General features: G+C 39.9%; 1 protein-coding gene across 2 annotated transcripts in view; it reads left to right on the plus strand.

Moving 5' to 3' along the window:
• Positions 1-25,660, plus strand: part of DGKB (diacylglycerol kinase beta) — an 895,737-nt gene that overhangs the window by 36,682 nt on the left and 833,395 nt on the right. For both annotated transcript variants that reach the window (XM_075587224.1, XM_075587223.1), the window contains one exon: positions 20,328-20,496. In XM_075587224.1, the coding sequence (XP_075443339.1) occupies positions 20,418-20,496 (79 nt within the window). In that variant the 5' untranslated portion in view covers positions 20,328-20,417. The remainder of the gene's footprint in view (positions 1-20,327; positions 20,497-25,660) is intronic.

Genomic DNA, 25,660 nt, shown 5'->3' on the forward strand with positions numbered 1-25,660 from the left:
TCCGTCCCTTCTGACTTAAATAATCTAAACGCCTTCCTCTTCTTGTCCATTTCCTCCCCTACCTGTTTATTTAGCCACATTGGTTTTGACTTATTTCTTTTATACTTATTACCCAAGGGTGTACACTGATAAGTGTGCTTTTCTAACAATGTTTTATAGACTGCCCATTTATCTTCTACATTTTTCCCTGCAAAAACATCATCCCAGTGTATTATATGTAGATTAGACCTCGGTTTATTAAAATCTGCCTTTCTAAAGTTTAAGGTCTTTGTTGAACCCAAGTAATCTGTTTTTTGATAATTTATTTCAAATGAGACCATGTTATGATCACTGTTACCCAAATGTTCCAGGACTTGAATATTTGTTATTACTTCTACATTGTTTGATATGACCAAATCCAGAACTGCCCCTCTCCTGGTTGGTTCCTCAATGATTTGGGTCATATAATTGTCTTTAAGCACCCCCAAAAACCTGTTTCCTTTTGTTGTAATGCTAATCGCATTGCCCCAGTCTATGTCTGGATAATTAAAATCCCCCATTATGCAAACATCACCCAGCTTTGATGCCTTCTCCATTTGCAAAGGTGTTTTAGCTTCCTCAATCTCACAGATATTTGGTGGTTTATAGCATATTCCCACAAACATTTTCTTTATACTTTTACCTCCACTGCTAATTTCTTTTCACAAAATCTCTACATTTTCATCATTCCCTTCATAGACATCATCCCTTATAATAGGTTTTAGATCTGGTTTAATATATAAACATACTCCACCTCCCCTTCTATTTGTTCGATCCTTCCCCCAGCAATCTGTCTACCCGATCCGCAATGTGCCGAACTCGAGCACCCGGGAGACAATAGATTGTTCGGTTCATGCGGTCACGGCAACAGATTGCCCTATCTACCTTCCTAATAATGGAGTCCCCTACCACCACAATATGTCTTTGTACCTGAGCATCCTGATTCCGCACTGTGCTGGAGGAACTATTTCCCTGGCTGCTAGAGGAATTAGTCACCCCTAGCCTTGCCATTTCTGCCCCGACATTCCCAATATCTTCACTCAATATGGCAAATCTATTGGGATGTGTCAGCTCAGAAATGACCTGCTCCTGCTTCCCCTTCTAACTGTCACCCAGCTACCTACCTGCTCCTCACTAACAGCAACCAAGCTACCTACCTGCTCCTCACTAATAGCGCCACCATATGCACCACTAGTCAAAGCAAGGGCCTGCTCTGTGAGCTCTAAACCCCTTTCAAGATTGCCAATGTCCCTCAATATTTCAAGTTGTCTCTTCAGATCAGCAATCTTTGACTCTAACGAGACCACCTGCTCACACTTCATACAGCGGTATGCTCCTTGGAACAGCTGCTCCAAGTGCACATAAATGTGGCAAGATGTGCATTGAGTGGCATTTTCAATCCTGCTCATTCTAGCAACTATGAAGGTTATAAGGTTATAAGTACTAACAGTTAACTGTACTTCAATAAACTATACTTTGTTTAACCGCTTTCTTGTTCAAACTGCTTCTGGTTCTAACTGCACACACTTTAAAACAACCAGCACTTCAAATCAACCACACAGATCAGTCAGTACACGCAAGCTCAGGATTCGTTAGAAGCCTCTGTTTAAATAGGGACACCCACCAGGTGTGTTAGGTTATTAATTAACTAACCCCACCCACTGCAGGTGTGTTAGGCCAGCCAATTAACCAACCACACCCACTCTGCCACAGGCAGGAGAAAGGGAAAAAAAGTTACAGGCTTCAAATTACAACACACTTTTAAAATAAATGAACCCACTGCACACTCCCCAAAAACAGCCACCTCAGCTAGTATACACAGCACTTCCCTTTCCTTCTGGTTCTAACTGCACACACTTTAAACAACCAGCACTTCAAATCAACCACACAGGTCAGTCAGTACACGCAAGTTCATTATAATAAAGATGGTTGATGTACATTGACACGGGGTAGGCCATATTAAAGTTAAGCTTCCCTCTTTTGGTTGTTTAATGCTTAGTGTCACACAAAATGATACAGGAGGGGAGTGTTGATAATATCAGTGCTATTTTGTTGTTATTTTGAAGTTTGCTGGTTTGCTTTGCTTTTTCACTAGGTTAAGAATGTATTTTACTATGTGTTTCTTTGATTAATGAAATGTGTTAAGGAAGGGCAGAGGAGTTTTTTTCCCTCCTGCCCACATGCAACCTCATAGTGGCGGGGAGAGTTCAGTCCCTGCCACAGATCAAGTCCCTTGGGACCCTGGGTATACAGCTGGCCCAGGACACTGGCCCTGTAATTTTGATGGGCCGGTAGACAGGTATTACCCAAGGGCAATCGGGTTGAGGGTTCAACAGACCTACAAAGACCAAGGATTGTTATGGTTTCCATCATTTGGTTAGACTCTGGAGTTCCAGAGAACGTTTCCCCCCCTCCCATCCCAATTCCCCCACTCCCATCCCAATTCCCCCCCTCCCATCCTGAGCCCAAATGGGGGGTGGGAGTCAGGTGTCTCCCTGTCTCAAGTGAACAGGGTTGTTCTCCGTGCGGTTACCAGATGATTCCAACAGATGGGAGATGCGGTTTCTTACGTTGTAAAATATGTCAGTAACAATACTATCAAATAATGCAAAGGGCTTTAATAGTCCCATCAAAAGATTTCTGGCCATGTCCGATTATAAAAGGAAGGAAGCAGATTTGATATTACTTCAGGAGATTCATTTTAGTAAGACAAGCACACCAAAATATTTTGATAAAAACTTTCGATAATTCTATCTGGCGTCAGCCCGGACTAAAATGAAAGGGGTAGCAATTTTGATCAATAATAGATTCGCATTAGTGGCAAACACGGTGTTATGGATTATAAGTACCACAGGTACATATATATATAGCATAATATATGTCTTAGTACAGCGTGGAGCCTACTGTTGCATATTAACTATTTTTTGTTTTAGTAATAGTACACAAATTATTAGAATTTTGCAAAGATTAAGATGAAAGATATTTAATTTTGATAGGATCAATAAGGGGTCAGGTCATTACAATCACCAATGTCTATGCCCCTAGTGAATATGACCCCCTTTTCTTCCCTAATTTTTTTGCTGAACTAAATAAAATAATGAAAGGCCACACAATTCTAGCAGGAGATTTTAATACAGTGCTGAAGCCAGAAATGGACCAGTCCAGTCAGTCTAACTACATAAGAAAAGAAGAGAGATGGGCACTGCTAAAGGGTCTTAAAGAGTCTCATCTAACAGATATATGTGAGAGCTCCACCCAGTGGATAAGGAATATACTTTTTTCTCCAACCCACACCCGAGTTATAGAAGAATAGATTACGTCTTTATTTCTAGCAGATTGGTTCCAAAGGTCATGAAGGCTAAGATCCACGATATATTGTGGTCTGATCACGCACCAATAGAAAGATTCACCACAGACTAGACATGGACAGGCCAGGAGCAAATTAGAGCTAAACGAAACACTTTTAAAGATCCCGGAGGTGTTGCTATGTCATGTTCTAGCCTGCAGTACCCATGCTTATCCACTGGCTCTGCTAGCTCTCTCAATGAACATTCCAGATCCGGAAGCCTGACACCTCTGCACCTGTGCTCTACTCTCAGCCTGCCTATTTAAACTTCCCCTTCCTGTCTGTCAGTGCCTGTTTATACTGGTTCCTCAGCTCTGCTTGGTTCCTGTGTTTACTGCACTTGCTATTGCTATTGTCGTGATCCTGTCTCCTCATTGCCGACCTCTGCTTGTGACATTGACCACACTATCTGCCGCCTGCCCCCAACCTCTGCTTGTGACCTCGACCATGCAATCTGCCGCCTGCCTCCGACCTCTGCTTGTGACCCCAACCACGCTCCCTGCTGTTTCTGCCACTGGGATCCACTCCAGCCGTTGATCAACCCTTGACATGCTAAAAGTCATCACAGACATAGATCAATTCTTTAAACTTAATAAGGGAAGTGTAAATTCTCAGACGATACTATGGGAGGCTCACAAATCGACCCTTAGGGGTTCCCTCATCAGCATTGCATCTGGGAGAAAAGAAGAAAAAGTTAAAAAAAATCTAGAATTGCAAGCAAAATTATCGGACCTCTCCAAGGAACATAAAAAAGGAAGGAAACCTGAAATCCTTGAGAAATTAAAAGGTACCAAAATTGAGTTATATTTACTCCTAACCGCTCAGGTGAAAAATGCACTGAATTGGTCCAAGAGGAAATTTTACGAAAAAACGAACAAGCCAGATACCTTATTGGCAACAAAACTCAGAAATAGACAACTATATTTTAATATCCAAAATATCCATTGTAAAGGGGGAGTCTTAACCTTGAATCCCATTCTAATAGTAGATGAATTAAAAAATTATACCAACAGCTATATCTACCCATATAGCATATAGATACCCATCTATCTGAACAAGCTCCTCACCCCAACCACATGCAGCACTTATTATCTAAGATCAGACTCCAAAAGACTGTTCATGGTCCCAAGGCTCAACAAAGTATCTGTCCGCTCCTCCTTCTCTTACTGTGCATCACAAAACTGGAAACCCCTACCGGAGACTCTCAAATCCAACAACAGTTTAAGTTATTTCAAAGCTAAGGCTGTCTCACATTTTAATCTGGTCTGTAACTGTTACATACGCCGATAATATATATGTTCTTTAACTGTGCATGCAATGTCTTGTATATAATGTATACCCTGTTCACTTATGTAACTGTATTTGTAACCATGTTTTATTTGTCTTAACTCTATGCCCAGGACATACTTGAAACGAGAGGTAACTCTCAATGTATTACTTCCTGGTAAAATATTTTATAAATAAATATGATGGGGAAATAGTTACCCACAACACCAAAACAAGCATGGCCGTATAGGATTTTTTGGCAGAAGCAGACTTGCCGAGACTTGGGGAGGAGGAGAGGGAATCCCTGGCAGGGGAGTTCACACTAGAAGAAGTCATCCAAGCAATCAAGGAACTGAAGCCATCAAAGGCTCCAGGGCTGGATGTTTTCTCAAATCTATATTAGAAAAAGTTTGTTGACCATCTAGCCCCACAACTACTCTGTATGTTACATATTACATATTAGACGGTCCATCCTTCTCAGAACAAATGCTCCAGACGTCAATTTCCCTGATCCATAAGAAGGATAAAGACCTGATTAATTGCAAGAGTTACCGACCAATCACCCTCATTAATTCGGGCATCAAAATCTATTCAAAATTCTGGCTAATAGAAAAGTTAGGATTCTGCCCAGATTAGTTCACCCAGATCAGGTTGGCTTCATACAGTAGCAGGATGGCAAGCAACAGATAACATTAGATGCATCATAGATTTTATTGAGTTGGCAAGCATTAAACAGATTCCTGCTATGGTCTTAAGCCTGAACGCGTAAAAAGCGTTCGATAGAATAGAGTGGACATATCTTAATGCCATGCTCTGAGCATTTGGATTTGGGAATAGAATTACGCAAGCTATTGCAGCACTATATAATAATCCGGCAGAAAGGTGGTTCATCAGGGATTGCCGTCAGACCTCTTTAAAATAAGGAGCGGCACGAGGCAGGGATGCCCGCTTTCACCTCTGCTATTCACTATGTGCATGGAGCCCCTGGCCGAACGAATTCAGTAAAGCCCAGACATTTCAGGGCTCCAATTTAAGGAACAAATGCATAAGATTGCCCTATATGCAGATGACATATTCCTGATTTTGTCAATGCCCCTCACCTCCTTACCCAATCTATTTGGCTTGTTAGGTTCCTTTCAGCGAATTACAGGGTTCAAAATTGATAATGATAAATCAGAGGCACTAAACATAAGTATCCCAAAGGATCAGGAGAAGCTGATACCAATTAACTTAATTTTCAAGTGGCAGCCGCATGCTATTAAGTATCTAAGAGTTTCCCTCACTAGGGACTACAAGTCTCTATACTAGGCAAATTATCCCAAATTAATTTGAGTCTTACGGGAGGAAATAAAATCCTGGGCCACATACAATATCTCCTGGATAGGTAGAATTCCCTGCATCAAAATGAATCTTCTTCCACATATGTTGTATCTGTTCCAGATGCTCCCAGTCCCATTAAGGTCAAAAGACATCCTCTCTCTAAAATCCCTAATTACTAAATTAATTTGGAACTTAAAAAAACAAGAATCAAGAGGGGATCATCAAAGACCTACATTACCGGGAGACCTTGCGGTACCTTGCTTGATATCGTATTATAAGGCGGCTCAACTATGCCAAAGTTCTCAATGGCATTGTGACGGGGGAGAGGTGCCAAGCAAGTAATAAAGGGGTCATCCCCATTAGGCACCCCATTCCACTGCCTGGGAGGTGAGGGGTTAACCTGAAATGTACGTACAATACATATGTTTCCCTGCTTCATAACCAAAAAATATGTCCCTTGGTTATCCTCTTCCCACATTTAGAGGGAATTAATGTATTTTTATTCCCCTGCTTCATGGCAACTATTTTATTTGCTAGATGTGTATACTGGAACAATTATTGGAGTTTGTACCTTTGCAATGTATGCAGCAACCACATACACTGGGATCCAGGCGGGAGGGAAAGGGTTAATGTTAATTTTGTGTTTATGGCCCTTTGTCCCTTTTCCCACCTTTGCAGACTCCATTTTGCAGTCTCTCCACAGGTCGCCATTACAGCCCATGTAACCCTATGGAGATTCCGGCGATTTGGGCCTGATATCGTAGAAGACCTGCAGGTGGCGCTCGAGAGGAGGAGTGGCGGTTCCCCATTGAAAGTGAATGGAGTAATGCATTTCAATGGGGATTCCTGGAAGCCGACCTCCGGAGACGAGCTGGCAATCAGCCAGACCGCAGACCGCAAAAGCGGAAACTTTATCTTGAAGAGAGCTTTGATCACTCCCTGGTCAAGTTCAGGTTCAATTGGCGTGGGAAATTTAGGTTCTAGGGCACCCAGGAATAAAATTATTTTTGCCCCTAGACCCTAGGAACCCCCTCACTCGATCCCAACCGGGTCCAAGAGTTAATGACCCCGGTAAAGGGTCGCGCTCGTTACGAGGGGCGCACCATTGACCGTAATGGCGGAGAAAGCCGCGTGGCTTTCAAGCACTAAGTGGAAAACAGGGTAAACTGAAAACCCATAACTCCGGTTCCGTGGGGACCAGAGGGTTGGGATTTGGCAAGGATGTAGTCACTGCTCCGGCATGACTGCATAGCAATTTCCAGCCCTCTCCCGTCAACCGAACAGAGTAGGGTTAACTGTGAATAAGTGTGTGTTTCCCATTGACTTCAATGGTAGTGGAGGTCCCATTGAATTCTATGGCAGCGCCGGCCATATTGATTCTAATGGAGGAAAGCTGCGTGGCTTTGAAACGGCTAAGTAAAAATGTGCAGAAACAGGAAACCCATAACTCCGGTTCTGTGCAACCTAGAGGGCTGAGATTTGGGTACCATGTAGTCATAGTTCCGGCATGATTGCATGGGAAATACCGACCCTCTCAGGGAAACAGGATAATTGTTAAGTTTGGGTTTCTGCCATTGACTTGCATGGCAGATAAAAGCCACTTTTGTAAAAGTGCTTTAAAACTGTGTTTTTGTATCTCCGGTTCTGGGGGTCGGGGAAGGCTGATATTTGGCCACTATGGCAAAGGTCCTCCGGCATGAGGACCTGGCAAATTTCAGCCCACTCTGTCCCACAGAACGGATTATTTTAATATATGTTTAATATTAAAATGTTACTCAGCATCCCTGGGATTTCGATTCCCGGGAAGGCTAGAGCCCATATGGTATGTTAATGCTCAGGGGGAGACAATTGGTCTACAATATGCCCCCTGATCAAAGGCTCCCCCACCCTGCTTGTGTATGCTAGAACAAAGGAGAGCAGGACGTGGGTACTTATGATAAGTGTTGTGTTTCACACCTTGAGACAAAGGTTTTCCTGTCCCAAGCAGACTAGGCGACGCCAGTCTTGTGGGAGGGGGCTAGGGAAATGAGCCCCCTGATTAGAATAAGGCCCACCCCGTGGGCAGGTACTACCTTGCTTCTCACGTGAGCTGGCAAGGGGTGATTGGGTGCAGGTAATTGTTAACCAATACCTGGCACCCAATGTTAAGGTATAAGGCTGGAATCCCATATAAACCAGTGTAAACCCTATAGCCATTGTCTTCATTTTTGTCTTCATTATTACATCTACCTGATACCTGATGACTGAATGAATTGCCAATCCTGTACCTGATTGCTTCATTGTCCAACCCTAAGTAAGTGTTATATTCTTGTATGTTATTTGTATAATCATGTGTGTTCACCTTCTTTAAGGAATAAACTATATTTATTATATCTAAGTCGGGTTCAATTCAACCCAGAGATTTTGGTGTATATTATAACCCTTCACAAGTTACTGTGACAGGCATTCCGAGCCCAGCCAGAAAAAGATGGGTCAAATTGGAACAGGAGATACTGTATGCGCTCCTTGTGACATAGTGTTATATTCCTGTATGTTATTTGTATAATCCCGTGTGTTCACCTTCTTTAAGGAATAAACTATATTTATTATATCTAAGTCGTGTTCAATTCAACCCAGAGATTTTGGTGTATATTATAACCCTTCATAAGTTACCGTGACAGGCATTCCGAGCCCAGCCAGAAAAAGATGAGTCAAATTGTAACAGGAGATACTGTATACACTCCTTGTGACATAGTCAATTTAATCTGGTCAAAAAAGTCAATATTTAAATCAATCAAGGTGCCGCTTTCCTTAATGACCAACTCAGTGGAGGTCTGGGAAACCACAAATTTCAAGTGTGGATTAACCTCTAGGGGGACGCTGATGACACCCATATTCGAAAACATCGATTTTGCTCCTGGTCTGAATGGTAAAGATTTTGCAATTTGGAAACAAAAAGTAATTTTAAGACTTTGGAATCTGGAGGCGAGGAAACATTATAAAAACGTTTGAGCAAATCAGATCTGAAAAAGAAATTCCCCACTCTGATTTTTTTAGATACCACCAGATCAGAGCTTTCTACTCCAAATTATCACCATTCCCCCATTAACAAATTGTGAAAAACTCTGTTTAATCAAGACAGATACAAGGGGACTAATACCTCAACTGTATAAGGAAGTGATCTGTTCCAGCCCAGGGTATACTCAAAGACCATCCTTCATATTTCAATAATGGGCAAATGCACTATTATCCATATCTGGATAATAGTAATTTTGACAATTATTGCACTGTAATGTTATGGTTGTTGGGATTGAGGGGCTGCCAACTCCTTGCCATTGGAGTTATCTTTGGTCCCATTTGAGGGCATAGGTAACCACACTGTCAATGAATGGGTGTATTGGCTAGTATTGTGTTTGTATTGTGATGTAATGATTATTGTGGGTAGTGGGGTGGGTGAAGGTGGCCTAAACACCCACTCACGTTTTCAATCTGATGCAGGAAAAATGCATTTTTTTTCTAAGTCCTGCTCTCAGATCCCATCTTGCCAGCCTTGGGCTGGTGAGATAAATCTTTGATAAAACTCACAATTCCAGAGCTCTGATAATCTCATCAGAGCTACTAGAAAAGCTATGTTTATGAAAAAATGTGAGTTTGAGCTTTTTGGCAGCTCCCGTGCGATGTATTTGGCCAGGAGCCAGAAATTGTGAGAAAATGCCTTCCCCGCACGATTTAACCAACTCATTGAGGCTTTCTGAATAGCTACTGTACCTAGCAAAATTTTGTGATAGCTGCTCAAAATTCTCGATGAGTTGATTATCGAAGCTACTAGAATAGGCCCCATTGAGTTTTGCCAAAACCAGAACTGCAATTTTTTTAGACCCAAAACGCACTCACTTACTACAATGAACTACACTAACATTGTACTTTGTGTTTTAGTTGCACATTTGTACATTGTGTACATTTAATTGCATATTGGTCATAACAGTACATATACTGCAGAACTATTATCTATAGTAGTCTTGCCAAAAAAGTTGTACTAAATCTTACTTTAGGGGAAAAAAAACAATACAGCTATTCTAGCCTGTTCAATTAAACGCCCGCCTCCCAGAAATGCTGAACATATAATTGTTATGCACACCATTCTTAAATCTCCAAAAAGAGATTTTATTGCATCATATTGTCTAATTTAGCCATGTTACTACACAAATGCATCTACTGTACTTTCTCAATAAAGATGAAATATATTTTTTTCTGTTCTATAATGACATATAATAAAGCAAAATGCCAAATTTTCATATTTGTAAAATCACCACTATTAGTTTTAAAAAAATGAAAAATTGAAAAACAAATTGTGAATATCCCAAAAACTGTAAAACAAAAAAGAAAAAAAAGTACAGGGCAGTGTTTTCACCACACAAGAAAGAGCAAATATATTTTGTACAGCAGAATTTGACAATTTGAGTAAAATTTCTGATGCTTTAAGGTGCTTCAAAATATTCATAGATTTTTAAAGTTGTATGTCATTTTCTGTAATCTTCAGTACATAACAAGCTCAGTCATACAAAGAAACTCCCAATTGTATGAATATTGCTCCCTTGCAGGCACAGTTTGATAATAGAAACTGTAATGTTGCTCTGAGCTTCTTCAAACAATTCAACATAAATGTTTCTATTATATTTACATCAGCATACTGTATAATGGATGTTTGTAACATAAAACATGAAAAATATCAGTAAATATTTTATAATGTATCACTGACATATAATAAACTGTTGCTTTAAACTTAAAAAGACAACCAATTTTAGATCAGGAAGGGTATTTTTTTCTTCTTTTTTTACAATTGGCTTTCTGAAGCAATCCCAATTATGTTTAAACCAAGTTTTGATATTTTCTGTTTGCTTATTGTTTTTTCTTGTACAAGTCATAAAACAGAACTTCATCATTCAGCCTACTCTTAAATTCTAAAACCGCAACTGTTTCTGAAATGTAGAAACTATTTTTAAAAGAGACTCTGGATAGGACTTTTCTCAACCATGGCAACGAGACACCGTGTGACATCACGTTTGTGGCGTGCGCGGCGTATTTTGACACTGCGGTTCAGAAGGAGAAGGAGTGTGGCAGCAAGGAATGACAAATAATCATACTATCAAGAAAGAGAAAAACATATGCAAAATAGTCGGGCCCTGGTCCCCCTTCCGGACCACTGAGACCGGTAATTTGTACCGGCTTCTCCCCCCATCTCATCGGCCCCACACACACCTCCCCTTGCTTTATAATCCCAGGGACAGTAACTCTCCTTTCTATTTACTGTCTCCTGTGCCGAACTCTCTGCAGTCTGTGTGGAGTCAATGCCTTCCTGGGGCCTCCTATCCAATCATCTCACCTTTCTGAGAGATGCTCTCACTCACTGTATGACAAAGGAAAGCTGATTGGTTGGAAATAAAAACTTGGTAAGGTGCCAAACATTCCAGACCATTACTAAATGAATAATGTACGGAATTTTGACCAATCAGAGAGCAGGGATTTCAATAGTGACTGGAATTTTAACAGGTTAACCTTTTATAATGAATAGCAGGTGTGCCGGTGACATCAGGAATGTTAATTCGTTATGACATCATGAATACATATTTTTTTGGCGCACTATGCTAGAACAGGGAGGGTTCCCATATTTGGGTTCATGGTATTTATTGGGACTGTGTTTTCCCCTCTTTATTTTTTCTGCACCTGACAAAGTCATATCCCGCAACACGCGTCTGTTCTTGTGTACATCATTCTACATGCATTGTGTACAATATATTTTTCCATTATCAATAAGCATACCTTCTGATTATTGCTTCTGAGTGCTACAAGATTCTTTATCATATACATTTTAGTGAACCAACCGAGTTCTTAATAGATTAAATTATAGGGGTTTATGTATCAAAAAACATGTCCAGCACGGGAGGATTATTGCTGCAGGGGGTCCGATCTGGACCCCTGCAGCGATGTTGTGCAGAACTATCTCTAGGGCTGTAGCTTTAAGCTTTATTAGCTGTGGCTCTGGAGATAGTACATCTGTTACATTTATAAATCAATCTACATGATTATACATACATATATGGATGAGCGGTTCTTTTTTTTCCCTTTATAGATAGCTATACTGTACTGTAGGTTTCTTCTTCAATTGCAGAGTACACTTGAAGAAGAAACTTATGGTGTTTTTCAAATTGTACATTCTAATTTAATCTATAAAGAACTCTAATGTTGGTCCAGCCAAAGGGACCACAACCTTCTGCACATACAGTAGAATCTGCCTTTATTAAGACCAATATGGCTACTTAAACTTTTAACTACATCTTAACAAAACATAAATACAATGCATATACAATATTTATTATTCAACTCCAACATAAATGTGTATAATTCATATTAAAAAGTATTACAGAAATAAATGATTTTGTTGAGTTGTAGCTTCTCTTGCAAGTAATTTCTCATTTATTTAAATAGATAGATTTTTTAATATTTATTTTTTCTAAAAAAAAACATATCTAGAAATTAAATAGCTTAAAGGGTGGGCACTTTCACTAATGTTTTGATTTTAAACATGTTTGTGTTTTGGATTTGATGGAACACAGTTTTTTTTAAATTATAGAAAAAAAACTCAATATAAGGAGAAAGCTATAAAAAATTTTTTTGCAGATTTCATATAGGCTGGGATACTTTGTACCGGACCAACATTAAAGATGAAATTATAGTGTAACAAGCTTTCAAAACGTTGTAAGGTTTCTTTTTCAAGTGTACTAGATTTTAGGCATTTTGTGTTTACAACTTCAACATTGTTTGCAAACGCAAAAGTAACCCAGTTTCTGAAAAAATGTTTTGAAGATGAGCCTTTCTTGAATTTCACTCGGATTGAAACGTTTGCTGGCAAACATATAGCAACATAACATATACTGTACATGTGGGGATTAAAGCCGGACGAAAGCAAGAGAACTGATAATGGAAAACAATTATATCAGGTCCAATAATGTGATGTTACCTAAATAAGTAACGGACAGTATTTTCCCTGAGTTTAACATTTTAACTAACAGGGGTGCAAACATCCACTTCCGAGTATATTGAATAACCCCCTTAATTTCAGATTACATCGACTATATTTCACAAGTTGTAGAACAGAACCAATGTTAAAGTTGTTTGTATGTTTACTCTATCATTATCTGAAAAGGTAATTGTTTTATTTTGGATAGTACAGTACATACATATGGTGCTGTTTAAATTAACATATAAAAGACAATAGTGCACTGAACATGTGCTATTCAGAAATACAATTCATGCTTATGTCAATTGCAATAGTCTCAAATTTTGTTATATATTTCTCAAGAACAAGGAAACACTTGTAAAGAACAAGACCCTAGCCCCAATTTTTCAATATTACCATTGTGTTATACTGTACATATTATTTTTAAGAAAACACATTTAAAATATTTTTGAGGGTTTTGCCAAGTTATCATAAACAAGTACAAAATAAATTGCAAAAAGCGGTAACTTAATTTGTATCAATAATATGAATAGTTAGTGCTAGTGTACCAATATCTATGTGATACACTAAAGACTCAGGGGCCTATTCTAGTAGCCTTCATAAAACGTCTCACTGGACCTGTTACGCCGCTAGTTTTGTCAGTGTAGTTATCACAGTATTCAGAAAGACTCTGAAGAACGGCGATAGCTACTGACCAAAACTGGCGAGGAGCAGTGATGTGATATTCACCTCTCTGAAAAGGTCTCGCCTGTGGATTTGCAGCGATTTGGGCGGGACAGCATAGAGAGCTGCACAGTGAGAGCCACCTCTCCCTGTGCCTATCTCACCAGCGATGACAGGGTTTTAATTGTAGCCATGCATAATAATGACTGCGTGCATCTTCCCTGTTGGCAGTAAGCCCTGGTAAGTACAGGCCTGCCAACAGTAGTTATGGAGGTTTTCCCTCACACCCTGGTGTGGTGCCCTGTGTAAGGAAGGGAGTGGCTGTATGCTCTGAGTCCCTGGATAGTGACATCAGAGATGCGCCTGCCCCCTGAGGTATAAAGGGCACAACACTGTCAGTTAGTGTTGTGACAAAGTGTTGGCAAAGTAGTTGAAAGTGTTAGCCAGCAGTTGTGTGAAGCGGTTGGAGGAATACTTTTGTGACCCTAGTGCTGTAACTAGCGGTAGCAGAGTGACCAATCAAGTTTGTCTAAGCCACACTGTGTCCAGGGACCTGGCGCAGTGGTGATCTCCCTAGGAGAAAGGGAATCCCACTTCAATACGGGAGGGCATAACTGGCAAAGGGACAGCACGGAGAGATGTGCGGCTAGAGCCGGCAGCTGCATGGGGCAGTCTGCTACATCCCAACCTACAATAAAGATGCCATGTTCAAAGAAACCCCCACTGTGTGAGTGTGAGATTACTCTGCAGTGGCAGTCACCACCGAGAAGGAGTTCCTCACCAGGACAATCTCCCTGCGGAAGCATAGATCCTGATGAGGTGGAGGCGCTGCACGTGAAGTAAGTTGGACTCGTAACCACTACCTCAGATACCTGTCCTGATGATATCCTCTATAACACCAAGCGGGAGACTCAGGAGTCCTGTTACTAGCAGGTGCACCACCACACACGACCTTGTAATGGGGACCGGTTAGACCACACGGGCCAATGTGAGATTGGGTGGGTCAGACAAGGGGGGTCCAGCCGTTACATAATATAAATTTTAATATGTGTACATGAACAGGAGTCTCCGGAGCAGAACCGCGGTGATTTCAGGTCCTGGGACCCCCTGCTTCCCGAGATACAGGCCTCGTTTTGGGGTGCCGGTATCTACTATGCATTTAAATGTCCAAGTCACGTGACATGAGACATTTAAATGCATAGGAAATACCGGCACGCCATAATAGGGCCTGTATCTCAGGAAGCAGGTGGTCCCGGACATGAAATCAATGCCTTCTGCTCTGGAGGAGACCCCCTTCTCACTTACACTAGTAATACAATTGTTATTAAAATAGCTTCATTAACTTAGCGGCTAGCCGCAAAGGCAATGAAGGGGTTCAACTACAATAGCCTGTATATTGGGGGCAGAGGGGGTGGATGAAGGGGACAGTAGCCCCATGGTGGGTGGTTAGGCCTGTCGGGAAGGTTGCAGGAGGAGTTAACCCCTTCACTACCATAGCAGTGGGAACCGCTATGGTAAATAAGGGGTTAACCAGTCCCGTTACCCCCGGAAGGCTTAAACACCCACCATTGGGGCTACTACCCCCTGCACCCAATCCCTCTACCCCCAATAAACAAAAATCAACACAACAACCCTACTATCCACCTCCTCTACCCCCAACAACACATACAGTACAGTAATGGTCAAAATTACTATTATCCAGATATGGATAATAGCTCATTTGCCCATTCAAAATCAAACATTAGCCAGCAAGCATAAATAAAGTAAATAAAGCTTCTACTTACCCCTGCCATCATGAAGGGCGTCCTCATCACCATACTCCAAGTCCATACTTCAATTCCGTTGGCAGCAAGAGTACAAGACAAAATACAATCTAATGGCCACTAACCCCTTAATCACTTTAGCGGTTAATAACCACTATAATATTTATGGGGTTACCGACACTCACCCGCTACCCACCTAGGAGGCCTAACCACCCGCCCCGGCACAAGTACCCCCATCCTCTACCCGTTGATTGGCAAAGTGGTACATCATACCCATCCTCCTTGAAGATCAGCATCAGGTACAAAAATCTTCTTTCTTTCATCTTCTTTCTCCTTCTTTTATCTTATTCTGTCATTCTTTTCTTCTTTTCTTTAATCTTCTATCTTCTTTATTTGTAATCCAATGTACCTCATGGTAAATCCAGCAATGGAAGTTGCCTCATCATCTTCTTGAGATAAAATGAGATGGAACAGGCCTTATATATAGGGCCTGTGATGTCACATTTTAGGGTCAGATGGTACAGCTCCAATCCGATTGGACGCTGTATCATGTGACCAGCTTTTTTTTTTTAAGGATGTGACGTCATCTCCAAGGTAGGTACATCACATCCTTTAAACCACATGGCTCATATCACATGGTATTACATCCATGAGAAGCGCACGCAAAAGTGCAGTAAATTATAGCAAATGGGTAAAATATGTAACAGTGATAAATACCCACTCACTACAAATCAGATATAAAAGTACACTTAAGCACAACAGTGCTGTTTACCACATCAAATGAGAGATATGTGAACCTCAAGACTTGAGCTGCAAGATGTAATCAGAGAAAGCCCTTTTAGATGTTACTTCCACTGAGGCTGCAGCAAACAAGTCCTCTGCAATTGGAGGATTAGTGTGGGACATAATTTTTCATACCCCCTCCAACCCACTCCATTTAACCATCCCAAACCTCTGTACTGCAGCTTCAGTGGGAGTAACATCTAAAAGGGCTTCCCCTGATGACCTCTGGAGGTTCACATTCTGTATCTCTCATCTAATGTGGTAACCAGCACTATTCTGCTGAACTTTTATATCTGATTTCTTGTGAGTGGGCATTTGTCACTTTCACATATTCTAACTGTTGCAGGGTACATGCAACCACACACGCGGGTTCTCTTGATAAGGCTTATTTATTGAGCAGCACACAAAAACAAAATAGCTTTTCTTCAGCATATAAAAACAAAATAGCTTCTCTAAAAGCAGACAAAAACAAAATTGCTTCTCTTCAGCATAGAAAACAAGGCAGCTTCTCTTCAGCATGAAGGACACAGACAGTTCATCACATATGTACTTTGAAAAACAGACCTTATAGCAGTAATCTCTTTAGTATTTCAGTCCTGTCTCCTGACCAGCTAGCCTGCATGTGTGTACAGCCTGGGGGTTTTAAAACACCTTGATTATGCAGCTGGGGTCAGACTAATTAAGCAGCCCTTCTCAACTGAAACTTAACCTCGTCACTGCTGCACTGGAAGCCTAAACATAGTTTTGCCAGGTATATGGCTGGTGACATTCATTCTCCCTGTCAAAGAAAGTGCATGCCACATACCATAAAGACATTTTGATGATTTAATATTATATAGCGTCGCCCTAAGGTAATTTGCACTCACAAAGATAAGAGAAAAAAAGGCATATTGAGGTAAAATCACACAGTTGTATACAAGGGCAGCTGTCACCAACCGTCAAAATCCTTGTCCAGTATTTGGATAAGCTTTTTGCAAGTTCAAAAGGCAGATCAGGCCGTAATACAGCTCCCAAAATGGCTTGAATCTCCTTTGATGATATTAGAATAAGCTACATTCCACACGGACACATGTGGCGATGGTTGTAGCCTATTCTCGCTCGCTCCCAATAACATGAAGACGAATCACACACAACAGATATTCCCAATGCATTTCATCATGATACACGTGGCTTCCTCAGGAGTATGAACTAGACAGATATTAATAAACTTTATATACAGGACCAATGCCTTAATCAGATAGATATCACATACTGTAGTTGCCTACCAACAGCCAAGCCAATCACTTAACTAATTAAATACATGCACCTCAAATGCAACACAGTGGGGAGAGATTGCCATGACAAAAGCTAAGGTAGAAGGGCAAACGAGATTTATTGTTGTCTGCCATAGAGGGAAAAAGAGTGTTACAAGTTCTAACCAATAACGGTCCTCTAAATTTACTACACGGTCCAATCAATCTGTTGAAAAAATCTTAACACTTTATGTTACCCGGTTTTAAGCTATGAACTTCCTAAGAAAGCCTTGGTGATATTTAGGAAGGCAACTAATATAAATAACTTATTGGCACCTAGTAGACTAAAATAAATAAAGAGTTCTAATTTTGTACGTATTTTAGAAACATCAGGCAACTTTAAATGCAATAGAACCCATTGCATTATGTGTAAACATTTACATATTTAAAGAATATTCATCTCAACCTTGAGGGAAATAGTTATCAAGTAAAGGGACATATCTATTGCCTTAGATCACATGTACTTTATATTTTGTTCTGCAGGTGTGGTTAACAATACATTGGAAGGACCATGCGTCCTCTTAGTGAATATTTCTAAAACATAAGACACCCTGATGAAGGTGCATGTGCACCAAAACGTTGGATGTAACTCTGACTCTTTAGTCGTTAAATTACCTTTTTTTCTACATTGTGAATTTTCCAATTATTTGGTGTGCTTGGCTCCCTTTTTCATATTGCTACTCCTTGACCAGGATTTCTTGCTTTTAGCACCCATTTTTTCACTCTCCTTTACCCTAGACCCATTTTTAAGGGCATCCCAAGTTGCTTTACCTGATTCTCCTTTTTTGTTTAACATAGGAGAAACCTCAACAATGGCCACAATTTACATAGTGCATCTAAACACTTAATTATGTCATAGCAAAGATCCATCCCATCTAAGAGTTATGGGACTTGAACACATCCATTCCTCTATACTGGGAGGAGATAGGTTCAAAATGCTATGCATGAGAGAATCTTTCTGGATTTATCAATTGGTCTCCTACATGCTTAAATGAGTGCATTGATACAAGTACTCTAATCTAATCATGTTTACACTCTGTCAGTTGTGTTTTTACTGAAGCTCTGCTTTTCATATATATGCAAATTTCTATGATGTAATACGTTATCTTTATGTATAGCCCAGGTTGTTACGTTTAATATGTTTTTAAAAATAATAATTGTATTAACCAATGTGTGTTTAGATTTTATTGTACATATGTTATATCAATGGTTATTTGTATTTCATATTATTAGGGTATTGGTGTTCCTTGATCAAATGTAGTATGGTGTGGAGAAACTTTCTATGAAAGAATAGCTGTAAATGGGACACTTCTTATTATGCATCAATCTTTGTTATGATAATCTCCCCCCACTGTGTTGTACTTTGTCAGAGTGATTAGTTTGACCTGTTGTTAGGTAACCATGTGATATTATCTATTGGATACAGGGCATTCATCCAGTATATAAGAGATATTAAGATCTGTTTATTCCAACCCCTGGGGAAGTCATGTGTATAATGATGAAATGCATTGGGAATTTAAATTGTGCATGATTCATTATCACATTATTGGGAGCTAGCGAGGTTCAGCAATAACCGTTATCAAAAGTGTACATGTGGATTGAAGCTGATTCTAATATCATCAAAGGAGATTCAAGTCATTTTGGGAGCTGTTTTACGTGCTGATCGGCCCTTTGAACTTTCAAAAAGTGTATCTAACTTTTTGGAACTTCACATGTGCATATTGTTGCACATTTGCATTTTGTACATAGTATTGTATTGTATTGTTTGTCTTTTTTTATATAGCGTCAAAAGTGTACTCAGCGCTTCACAAAGAATACAGTAAAGGGAATTATAATTAGACAATAAGTGCAGCAAAATCAGAAAATAGGAAAGGAAATCCCTGCCCCGAAGAGCTTACAATCTAACACAGTATTGAGTATTTAGTATTTTTAATATTGTATAGAATCACCATGGATGATTTTCACGTTATTATTTTATTAAATAATATTATCACCATATCACTTTATTAGGATAATTAATATGATATTTGTTAAAACCTATTGTCTTTATATACCTTTCTGGTTATAACCCTTAGAACACAATAAAGCCAATTTACTTTAATGGGTCTACAGACATGCTGAGGCTGTTCAGTAAATCTGGACCATACCTATGTAGTCTCCTTTCTCATCATTGCGCTGATTAACCCATGGTTATTCAAATTTGACAATGCTACTTAGCTATGCGGTATGCATTTTTTAAAGTATTCATTGTTATTAGTTGAAAGTCCAAAGACCAATATATTTCAAAAGGATTTTAGCAATTGGGATTTACTCAATCCTTGGGCAGATTCTGAGCAGTTGGGAAGTAGATGCATTATATGGAAAATGAAAAAAAATAAATGCTCGTAAAATCTGTACATATTTACATTTATTTTTTCTCTGTTGTAGAGTATTTAAATGCTCAATCACTTCATAGAGCAGGAGAGCGCAAACTTTAGCTGCGGTGCCCCCCTGCCGTTCCTCCACTGGTGATTGCACCCCCTCCCTTACCTTGTTGCAGATTCAAATGATGCCGCAGGGTCAAGTGACGTCATGTCACGTGACTTGCAGCATCATTTGACTCATGTGACGTCACGTCACATGGCCCCACGGCGTCATGTGACGCAGCGTTGCCATGGACACGAGTGACGCTGGCAGAGTCAAGGTAAGTATAGAGTTGCAGAGGCCTCACTCGATCCCCTGACATTTAATTTAAATGCCTCAGGGAAGAGCGCTGGGCCTCTGCAACCACCCGTGCCCCCCCAGAAAGATCTCGCATCCCCCAGTGGGGCGCGCCCCCCACTTTGCGCACCGCTGTGACATAGAGGATTTTATCTCTGTTTATTATCCCTTCATTGCAGATTAAGGACACTTGGGAATTGGAAGGAAATTATTTGAATTATTGCTGCCTTCAAAGTGTTACATTTGTCCTCTTTGTAACTGGAATCTCTATGATCATAATGACTAACCAAGAAAAATGGGTCAATCTCAGCCCTGCAGAATTTTCTCAACTTCAAAAGTATGCAGCATGTAAGTAAAATCTACTTTAAACATTTTAATCTTCACACTTCATTTCCAATGTATGAATGATTAAGAGTGAGCATCATAAATCAAGCTCTACTGCACCTTCAGGGTGTATTATCATACTTTCAAAACACTCAACATACATATTGGACTACTTTATGTAAGGACAAGCAATCTGTTTTTATATTGTTTATATAGAAAATGTATTCAACAAATCTTATTTAAGATTGATGAAATAAACATCTGCTATGCTAATAATATTAGCAAAAAAATAACTGCTAACTGCTAATATAACATAACTGCTAACATGTCTGATAGCAAACATAACATTTGTCTTCTATGCCTCTCGTGTTAATTGACCTATGTCTGGGCAAAGTTTAACTGTGATCAGGTGACGTCTTAGGCCTATATATTTAAAATCAGATTGGGGAAGCAGCACTGCATCGGGTTACCAGCATACTGTACTTGTACTGTGTCTCAACTTTAAAGTGACCCATTTTAAGTGGCATACCACATTTCATGTATGCTACACTTTCGGTTCTAAACCCTTGAAACCTTATCAGGGGCTTGCTAGCCTGTGTTGCACTAAAACAATTACACCCTTGGCCGGTTTGATTGTAGACATTTTGGTTGGTACCAGGGAGGAGGTGCTGACCGGACACTCAAGCCCCTCTCATGCAGGGCAGCCTGTGTAACTGACAGGCTGCTGCACATCCTTGTCCTCAGAGTGTGCTCTGCACCAAACCTCCCTACTGTTCTTATCCAGGTAAGGCTGGTTTGTGGAGTAACTTTAATGTATGTATGGGGCGGGGGGGGTTAATTTGGTATGTATTTTGGGGTGGGGGGTTAATTTTGTGTATATATGGAATCTATGGGGTGGGGAGTGGGGGGTAATTTGGTGTATATTTGTGGTGATGAAATAACTGGATTTAAAATAATTCCTAAAATAATCTAATAAGAAATAATTTATTCAGCTAATAAAGCCTACAGAATATATGCTGCAGTGTGGGCACAGACTACTGTAGCTCTCTTACATGCATGTGTACCTACATAACAAACTGAAAGCTATGGTAATTATTATTTCCCTGACACACCACACCAACATCCCAAGAACAGTCCCAGCCAATCAGATTGATGTTTGTTAAACAATGTCAGTAATGTTTCTTGCAGTGTCAGCAGATAAAAAAAACTGCTGTAGATGGGGTAGTTGACCATGAAATCTACTGCCATTATGCATCTGTTCCATTAATAGATCAATTCTGATCAGTAGGGTTTACTCGTGTATAATCACAAGACAATGGACTGCACATGCTTCTCTTTGAAAGGCACATTGTATCAAGGCCTCTCCTAGTTATCTTGAAGAATCCTTTAGCATCACTTCTTTTCTTGCCAGAGAATCAGCAGAATTTCAAGAACATCAGAAGTAGCAATATACTGTATGTTCCATTATTTTCTAATTGTAACACACACACACACACACATATATATATATATATATATATATATAGCAAATGGGAATATTCCTGTATGCTCATTTGCATGTCTTAGACAGGTCTGCAACCCCGCCTTTCTCCATTATCACCCAGCATACAGCATTTCCACTGCAGCAAGGGATTCTGAGAAATGACATGCAAATGGGCACACAGTGTCACCTTTTGCTTCAAAACCATTTTTAACATGGTTCCCTATAGGCTTAAGCTTGCTGCATTGTCACAGCTTTAAGCACAGCCAGGGTTAAGATGCATAGCCAGAAAACCCACCCACAGACAGCCGTTTCGACCTTAATGGGTCTCATCAGTGTGGGGTTGGTTAACTGGCTATGCAATGAAGCAATGAGGATGGGATTTACCATACTTAGTTAAGTTATGGTGGGTAAAAAAAGTGACATAAACCCTCCACAGCAAAGCAAAACTCTGGTGAAAGAAAGCCTGTCCTCCATGACATCCGGAAGCATCAACTGGCATCTGACGTCTGTTCAGCTGGAAGAATCCAAAGGCTCGGGCATCGTAAGTAGAAGGTGGACACGTTTTCTCATTATTGTCCACACGGATGGCTACAATGTAGCAGAGTAGAGGGCGCTGAAGCACCAAGGTGACATCAAACTTTTAGATTTGTGCATGTTGATTAGTGAAGAAAAGTAGGTTTGTTTAGTTTAAGAGAGGGCAGAGTTGAAACAGTATAGCATTTGTAGTGAAGGAAGTCTGCGAGAGTGTGAGATTTCCTCCAGAGGCATTCAGAGGAATGAGTGGAGGAACGCAGCATGCGCGTGTGGAAATTTAGCCAGGGTCTGGGGTTAGAAGGGCGAGGACAGCAGAGAGAAAGCGAGGCATGTAGATCAAGAAAGGAGGTTAAGGCAGAGTTGTAGTTCCTGACCAGGTTGTCAGGGTCTGTAGCAGAACTGAGAGAGGAGAGGGAGGAGCATAAAGTGGAATCAAAAGCTGGTAGGTTAATAGAGGCATGTTTCTGCAGAAATGAGGGGTAGATGGGAATGGAAAAGGGGAGAACCGAGAGCGAGAAAATTAAATGTGGGGATGGTCAGAGATAGGAAATGAGAAAATGGAGAAATCAGAGAGGGAAAGTTTTTACTGAAAACAAGGTCTAGGTAGTGGCCATCCTTGTGGGTGATGGTTGCAGTGCACTGTTGAAGGTCAAAAAGAGGTTAGTTAGAGAAAGTGGACAGCCCACGGGAGAGAGGGGTCATCAATGTGGCAGTTGAAGTCCCCAAAGAGAAGAAAAGGGGAGTCTGAGGAGAGAAAGAAAGAGAGCCAGGATTCAAAGTGAGAGAGAAAGGCAGAAGGGGGATGAGTAGAGGTAGGTGGGCGATAGATGACAGCCACATGGAAAGGGAGAGGAGAGAAGATCTGGACAGTGTGAGCAAATATCAAATCTTATGCGTTTCATGGCGTATCTCATTCCACTTCATCAGGGAATAATATTTGCCTCTGACACCCTCAATCCTATATCCCCATTGGAACCATATGATTGGTTGAGATTTCAAATCCAATCAAATTCCAATCAGCTGTGTACAGTAGCTGGAAAAAACAAATCCAATTGATGGGAATAGGGTAGTGTGTGTCAGTGGAATGAACATGGAAAAAATGCCATATTAATTTGTCACTACAGTACAACAGATTATATGTAGTACAATTAAAAAATGCATTAACAAACTAACAATAAATAATTCATTGCATGTACAGTATATTGAATATAACCACAAAAATGGAAATTACATATAAATACATATACAGTGTGGCTGTATCCATGATTTAATCCTATAGTACATTTAGTACATTCAGCACAAATAAACTATATCTATGTTCTCATTATGTCCACCTGGAAGGAGTGCTCTTAATTTGAAAATCCAAAAACGTTCACGTCTTCAAAGATTCCTAACCCTATCTCCCCCCTCTTCTATTTGCTGGCACCATTTCTATAACTTTACTGTATATTGCAAATGGAAAGGTTCCTGAATGTGGTGCTCTTTAAAATGTTTAGAGACTCTATGTTGCTCAACCAATTTTGGTGTTCCTGTCATGTTCCCAAATGCACCTTCTTTATTTTCTTTTGGTTCTTCCAATGTATCAAGTGCCACATGGGCATGCTAACATATACACTGTAAAGATGGTAGTCAAGATATGCCCTGTTTAATGTTGAAAGTCTCACCATTATGTTTAGACGTAAAAGTTCTTCTTTCATTATGCAACATTTTGCAAGCTTGGCATCTTACAGAAAATTTCCTGTGGCACTATTTGTTACCCATGTTGATGCACTTATTTCACCAATGCCTCTAAATTCAATTGGAACAATTTCACTAGGAGACACCATGTTTTCAATTTTTTTTAGACTTCCTACAGTAAATATCACTCTTGGTGTGGTTGGAAGATGGGGGCCCAAAACTGGGTCACTCAAAAGTATTCCCCAAATGTTTGTTAATAATCTTCTAAATATTCATACATGTTGAGTTATAGTTGGTAACAAAGGACACACAGTTATCAGTGAAACTGCTTCTGCTTCTCTATCTATTTCATGTGTTAATAATATCGTTCTCTCCATCCTATTAGCCTAACCTACCTTTATATAATAGATTAGGGCTATAGCCTCTATCCAGAAACTTGTTATACAGATCTTCTGACTGAACAGCATAATTCTCCTCAGTACTACAGTTTCGTTTAAGCCTGATTAATTGTCCCAAAGGGATGTTGTCCTGCCAGACTTTGTTATGGTTACTACTAACCATAAGCAGACTAGTAGCATCAACATCTTTAAAGTGTGTGTTAGTGACAATTAATCCATCTGGTGGTACTGATCCATATAATCGATCTGTGTATCATTAATATTTGAAGTGAATACCAATTTATAGCCATTTGTGTTAATATACTTCAGAAAATCATTTAAATCCTTCTGATTTTCCTTCCTCAAAATCAAAATATCACCAATGTATCTTTTAAAGACTACTATATTTCCCATATTGGGATTATGCCAGATGAAACCTTCTTCCCAGCTTCCCATGTACAGATTTGCATAGCTAAGGGCAAATGTTGCGAATTTGCACATACTGTAGCACTGCTGGAGAAAAAGGATATATTTTTGGGTAAGTATATACTTTATACAATAAGTATAAATTCACGTTTTTTTACTACTAAGTAGGGAGTCTTTAAGAGAAAATGGTTAACTGCCTCTATACCTTTAATTTATGGAATACACATATACAATGAATGCACATCACATGTAATCCAGTTGTATTCTGTGTTCCATTTGAAATCTTTACAAATTTGAAGTATGCAAGTCGAATCCTTTGTATAGGAACGCCTTAAAGCTACATATTTCTGTAGATAATAATCTACATATTGGGAAATGTTAGCTGTAAGGGAATTTATACCGATATTATGGGGCACCTTGGTCTATAAGCTGCTTATGTATTTTTGGCCGGTGGTAGAATATGGGTATCACAGGTTCCATTTTTAAAGCCACCATAATAAGGACCCTTACCTTTTGCAAGAAATAGGGGTATAGAAATGGTGCCAGCAAATAGAAGAGTAGGAGATAGGGTTAATAATCTTTTGGATTTTCAATTTACAGTAAGAGCACTCTTTCCAGATGGATACAATGAGGATATAGACAGTGTTTCTTTGTACTTAATACAGTATGTCAATTGATCTACAGTATAATC

Source organism: Ascaphus truei, chromosome 2 (genome assembly GCF_040206685.1).
Source record: "Ascaphus truei isolate aAscTru1 chromosome 2, aAscTru1.hap1, whole genome shotgun sequence".
Taxonomy (NCBI): Eukaryota; Metazoa; Chordata; class Amphibia; order Anura; family Ascaphidae; genus Ascaphus; species Ascaphus truei.